Source organism: Procambarus clarkii, chromosome 28 (genome assembly GCF_040958095.1).
Source record: "Procambarus clarkii isolate CNS0578487 chromosome 28, FALCON_Pclarkii_2.0, whole genome shotgun sequence".
NCBI classification, from domain to species: Eukaryota; Metazoa; Arthropoda; class Malacostraca; order Decapoda; family Cambaridae; genus Procambarus; species Procambarus clarkii.
In genome coordinates this window covers 27,012,498-27,019,023 of record NC_091177.1, presented here as the reverse complement: position 1 = coordinate 27,019,023, position 6,526 = coordinate 27,012,498, and the positions used below count along the sequence as shown (strand labels likewise).

Genomic DNA, 6,526 nt, shown 5'->3' with positions numbered 1-6,526 from the left:
GGGAATCAAACACACACAACCTGCTGTACCAGGGGAGTTTTGTATTAAAATGGACTTGATCGTACTTTTATTGAATACCAAATTAATATTAATGTTCTTAAAAACCGGGAAAATTTTTTCAATTCTTACCGCATAAGGAACCAGCAATGAGTTTTTGATTTCTGGTTTAGCTTTGAGGATATGATAAAACGTACGTTAAGCTTGCCCGAACGTGCACTACAAAAACACATTAGGGGATTGTAAACTCTTCCCAATTTCTAAATGGTAATAATCTCTTCATCAAAAAACTCGGGGCTGCACACCCTCAAGGCTCGAAGAAACATTCCTGAAAATACTGCCTGTTTAACTTTATTAACAGTTCTAGAATAGTGGCCTGGTTCATGGGTTATCTTGAGGTTATCTTGAGATGATTTCGGGGTTTAGCATCCCCACGGCCTGGTCCTCGACCAGGCCTCCTTTTTGTTAAACACCCCCAGGAAGCAGCCCGTAGCTGTCTAACTCCCAGGTACCTATTTACTGCTAGGTAACAGGAGCATCAGGGTGAAAGAAACATTTTGCCCATTTGTCTCCACCTCCACCGGGGATCGAACCCGGAACATCCTGACTACTAAATCGAAGCGCTGTCCACCCACCTGTCGGCGCCCCAGCTGTCCAGCACGGGTTGTAGTAACATTGGTTGCTGTTCAGCGCTAGTTCAATGTCACCTTGAATTGATATATTCACTAAATTTCAGTAGTCATTAATTCTAACAGCTCCCAACTAAATTATCATTGTGTCTTTCACGGCAGTTTTAGCTACTACAATGTCAGCCTTCAACTAGGTGACACATCACAAAATGAACTAAAACTACACAAGGTCTTCAAAGAATAGTGGTTTACAAGTAGCATTCTCTGATGAATTTGTTGAAATATCAGGAATTAAGAGTTTGGGTCAAGAGGCAAACTCAACGTAAGATCTGTCATGACATCTCGATGCCAGACAGATTGTTCAGAGCCGCTTCAGCACGTTGCTATAGGTCTTCTGATTGGCTGGTCTCCTGGTTCTCTGACAATCATATACCATCTTTCATTCTCATTGATCAAACCGTGTTACTTACAGTAATGACACAATTAGCACAATTAGGCGTTAACAATTTGGCCAAAATAACAGATTATCTGGAATTATATCATAGATATAAAATTTTCTTAAATTAACTAGAGCTAATTTAAAATTAGTGTGCAGTCAATATTGTGGTGACAGTGGGTGTATTAAGCCTATAGGGACCAATAGTTAAGGTGGACAGCGCCACTATAACTGTAACCAACTCCATGAGTAAGGGGAGACCCCTCAAGAAGTCACAATTAATTTAAAATTACAAAAATTTTGAAAATTTTTATTCAAGGTAATACATTGTGGCCTTATTAGTATTATTTAGCTGACAGGCTATTTTTTTTTTTTAATCTTAACATCTAGTTGGGGTTAAGTAAGAGGATGCCGCTACCAGCAGCTATGAGCAGGACCGCAACGGCGAGCAGGACCGTAGTGGTGAGCAGGACCGCAGCGGTAAGCAGGACCGTAGCGGTAAGCAGGACCGCAGCGGCGAGCAGGACCGTAGCAGTGTTGGGACAAGTTGTTATATTCATTCGTCTTGTGACGGCCAGTTCACCGCTTATTCCTCAAGGTCGGTAACTGAAAGCAACATTTTGTTTTCATATTCGAGAATTACAAATCGTTTGAAAACCTTTGTTGTATTATCTATATATGTTAAATAATCATCAGCACAAAACTATTTCAACCCATTCTCTGAATTAACAGTACGATTTAACACTAAGTGTAATAAGTACATTTCCTGACTGTCATACACAGAACATAATTGCACTTATGGGGCTGTTACATTTACCTCCCCATTTATTCTCCTCGTTTTCTGTTGACACTTAGAATTTTAGGATGAAGTTTTCAAGTTCGAATTACTATACCAAAGTTTTAAATATCAGGAATTTCTTTTTTAGTTTTACTAAACAATAGGGATTTTATACAAAATTGGAAAATATCCTAAGTTACTATACAATTTATTGATATATTTTAGTTTTGTTTTATTAGTTCCATAAAACTATAATATCAATATAGCTATAGGTTAAGTACTAAGTGTAATTAAGAAGCAATAAAATTATTATCTTTAAAAACTAAGACGGTTAGGTGAGGTCGTGGTTTTCTATTCAGTTTTTCAAGTAAACTCAAATATTCACAATATATTTGACAGTACGATTTATTACTAAGTGAAAATAAGTACAATTCCTGACTGCTATGAATAGTACATAATTGCACTTATTTGTGCTCTTACATTTACCTCCCCATTTTTGGAGGACGGGCTGACTAATTTTGGAATAAATGACACTAGAAAATTTGCCACTAATAACCAAAGAACTTGTCTACTTTTCAGAAAGAAATTATCAAGTCGGTATATATGTAAATGTATAAAATTGTTTCAATAGAACTTTTTACTTGAAGAATAGAGTATAATTTTAATGAATTTTAACTTTAATTTCAGAAACATTTAAATATATTTCGAGGAATTATTGGCCTCCAGGCGCGGTACTTGAAGCTACTTCACAGCCAAGCTGCTCCGTCATTATCGTCCACCAGGCCCTCAGCATCCCCTCATCACATTTCATTGCAATTATTACAAATAAGGTATATATTAATACACTAACAATTCCAACCTTCATTAAAACACCCTCTACGGATGTTATGGACACCTCAAACGAGGAAATCTTAGTAGGAGCTCCACCGCCGGACCACAAATACGACAACTCTTGGTACAAGACCTCCTCATGGAGGCCACCTCACCAAACTCCAACGACAGCACAGCTAGCCAAAGTCTCAGGCAAAGAAAACAAGTATTTGTGCCTAGAGCTAGTGGTCTACACTAACCCCACAAGCTCCATAACTGGTTCATCCAGCCCTCCAGGACTGAAGACTCACATCCTTCCCCAGATCTCTAGTATCAGTCATTGATATAGATAATTGCTCCAAAGAGCCTCCACTTACGGGTTCACCATAGTCCGTGCTACTTGGAACTTTATGTTCTGAGTAGCTGAATCTAAAACAACAGCAACATTTATTCTAACAGGATGGGAACATTGCAGCAGTCACCATGCTAAAACCCAACCAGCTTGTGTTTAGAGTCTCCATAAGGCTGTTTAGTTGAGGCACGAACATGCATTGCTAGTTTCACAGACCAGAAGGAAGTAGTTAAGCTAGATTATAAAATGCCTTTTATCATTTTTGAAGAGACGCTGTTCTCATATTTGTTCATAGCCAATTATCTCCTAGTAATCCATTCGTCCAGTCATGTTACAGTGGCGAATCTAAGGTTCTCTTTGGGAATATGAAATTAATTAGTGTGAAGGTATGCACCAGTGCGATTTCTTAGCACCACCTTCTTTCTTGCTTAGTCATTAAAGAGGTCATTGATTGTCGACCAAGGAAGCTAAACATTTGGTTTCTTGATAATGGCACTCTTGCCGGTAACATGGAGCCCTCCTGGAGTGTATCAATACTTCAGGTGTCCACTTGAGTTGCCGGCAACGACGATCCTAGATGCCAAAAATTCAGTTACCTGTAACTGAATAAGTAATAATCCTGAGTAACAGAATTCACACAATCGACTCTTATGATGCCCTTTACTTTCTCTCAAGACGCTTATCGCTACATAATCTAACTTTCTAAGATGTTGTCTATCCAAGGGATTGCTTTGCCCACCTTTCTTTCTTCCTCCTCTGCATGGAACAATCCTGTATAGAAAATCCTACAAGAGCCCCATGGTGATTGTTCAGGAACTAACCTTTGGTGACTGTCTGAACGAGTGAGGTTGCTTTATCCTTAAAGAATGGCACACAGCTGGTGCGGATGTAGATGTGTGCATCGACCCTGGCTGTCACCTGTAAACACTCAGGGGTTGGGCAAGCATGTGGCAGGGCTAACCACAGGGAAGCAGTAAAGATGCTTCCAGATGCCTAAACAAGTATAGGCATCTGGAAAATCTGTACACATTTGTTGCTGTAGCATCTAAGATACTTGGCCACTGGGGCAAGAGGGCAATGATCTTTCTCAAGGTATTGGGTTCTAGGCACATTGACTTTACAAGATTCCCCAGAGCTGCCAGCTTTCTGTTTCAGTGCCTGAGTGTAGCCGTCCAGAAGTGCAGCGCTTCAGGCATCCTCAATTTCTTCCTTAATCTTCATCAATCAATCAATCTACAATTCAGTTACGGGCTATTCATTCCCGTGTTCTTGATGGCACGGGAATGATCTTCATCAATCTTCATTAAGTTAGAAATCTAAATTATAAGTATACTCAATGGGAGCCAAATGAATTAATTTATGTCTAGTGATTACAATGGATGTATATATTATCAAAAATAAAGTTTTCAGTGAATGTTTAGTTACTCGTCTGTGAATGTAAATAAGAAACATGTAAACTATATTATTATTATTTTACATGTGCGTCGGTCAGCTAGTGGCTCCTTCAGGAATATCAGTGTGGGAGGTGGCAGCGGACGGCCAGGACGCTAACATGACGCTAACGCAGCTCCCCCACGTGGTCGACCAGGCTCGGCGGGTAGGTCACTCTCACATTACTGTTGATGTGCGTACTTCACACTCACATTACTGAGGACGTGGGAAGGTCACTTTCACATTACTGTTGACGTGGGTAGGTCACTTTCACATTACTGTTGACGTGGGTAGGTCACTTTCACATTACTGTTGACGTGGGTAGGTAACTCTCAAGTTACTCCTGACGTGGGTAGATCACTCTCACAATTCTCTTGATGTTGGTAGGTCACTCTCACATTATTGTTGAAGTGGGTAGATCACTCTCACAATATTATTGACGTAGGTAGGTCACTCATGTTACTGTTGACGTGGGTAGGTCACTCTCACGTTACTGTTGACGTGAGTAGGTCACTCTCACATTTTTGTTGACGTGGGTAGGTCACACTCACATTACTGTTGATGTGGCTAGGTCCCTTTCACATTATTGTTGACGTGGGTAGGTCACTCTCACACTATTGTTGACGAGGGTAGGTCACTCTCACATTATTGTTGAAATGTCACTCACGTTATTGTAGACGTGGGTAGGTCACTCTCACGTTACTGCTGACGTGAGAAGGTCACTCTCACATTACTGGTGACGTGGGTAGGTAACTTTCACTTTGCTGCTGACGAGGGTAGGTCACTTTTGCATTAAGATTGACGTGGGTAGGTCATTTTCACATTACTGCTAACATGGGTAGGTCACTCTCACATTACTGTTGACGTGGGTAGGTAACTTTCACCTTGCTGCTGACGAGGGTAGGTCACTCTCACACTACTGTTGACGTGGGTAGGGCACTTTCACATTACTGTTGACGTGGGTAGGTCACTCACATTATTGTTGACGTGGGTAGGTCACTCACGTTACTCCTGACGCGGGTAGGTCACTCACGTTACTGCTGACATTTATAAGTCACTCTCACATTATTGTTGACGTGGGTAGGTCATTCTCACATTACTGTTGACGTGCCTAGGTCACTCTCACGTTAGTGCTGATGTGGGTAGGTCACTCTCACATTACTGCTGATGTGGGTAGGTCACTCTCACATTACTGCTGACGAGGGTAGGTCACTTTCACATTAAGGTTGACGTGGGTAGGTCACTTTCACACTACTGTTGACGTGGGTAGGGCACTTTCACATTACTGCTGACGTGTGTAGGTCACTCTCACATTATTGTTGACGTGGATAGGTCACTCTCACATTACTGTTGACGTGCCTAGGTCACTCTCACATTACTGCTGATGTTGGTAGGTCACTCTCACATTACTGCTGATGTTGGTAGGTCACTCTCACATTACTGCTGATGTTGGTAGGTCACTCTCACGTTACTGCTGATGTTGGTAGGTCACTCTCACATTACGTCTGATGTGGATAGGTCACTCTCACATTACTGCTGAAGTTGGTAGGTCACTCTCACATTACTGCTGATGTGGGTACGTCACTCTCATATTACTGCTAACGTGAGTAGGTCACTCTCACATTACTGCTGACGTGGGTAGGTCACTCTCACATTAATGCTGACGTGGGTAGGTCACTCTCACATTACTGTTGACGTGGATAGGTCTCTCACATTACTGCTGATTTGGGTAGGTCACTCTCACTTTACTGCTGATGTGGTTAGGTCACTCTCACATTACTGCTGATGTAAGTATATCACTCTCACATTACTCTTGACGTAGGAAGGTCACTCTCACATTTCTGCTGATGTGGGTAGGTCACTCTCACATTACAGCTAACGTTGGTAGGTCAGTTTCACATTAATTTTGACGTGGGTAGGTCACTTTTACATTACTGTTGACGTGGGTAGGTCTCTCACATTACTGCTGATGTGGGTAGGTTACTCTCACATTACTGCTGATGTGGGTAGATCACTCTAACATTACTGTTGACGTGGGTAGGTCACACTCACATTACTGTTGATGTGGGTAGGTCGCTCTCACATTATTGCTG

At 41.4% G+C, this 6,526-nt stretch overlaps 1 protein-coding gene across 1 annotated transcript in view; it reads left to right on the top strand.

Moving 5' to 3' along the window:
* Positions 1 to 1,463: 1,463 nt before the first annotated feature.
* LOC123748074 (uncharacterized) overlaps positions 1,464 to 6,526 on the top strand; it is a 95,885-nt gene continuing 90,822 nt past the window's right edge. Inside the window, exons 1-3 of the mRNA XM_069332694.1 lie at positions 1,464 to 1,660; positions 2,528 to 2,670; positions 4,495 to 4,599. Of these exons, the coding sequence (XP_069188795.1) occupies positions 1,471 to 1,660; positions 2,528 to 2,670; positions 4,495 to 4,599 (438 nt within the window). The 5' untranslated portion in view covers positions 1,464 to 1,470. The remainder of the gene's footprint in view (positions 1,661 to 2,527; positions 2,671 to 4,494; positions 4,600 to 6,526) is intronic.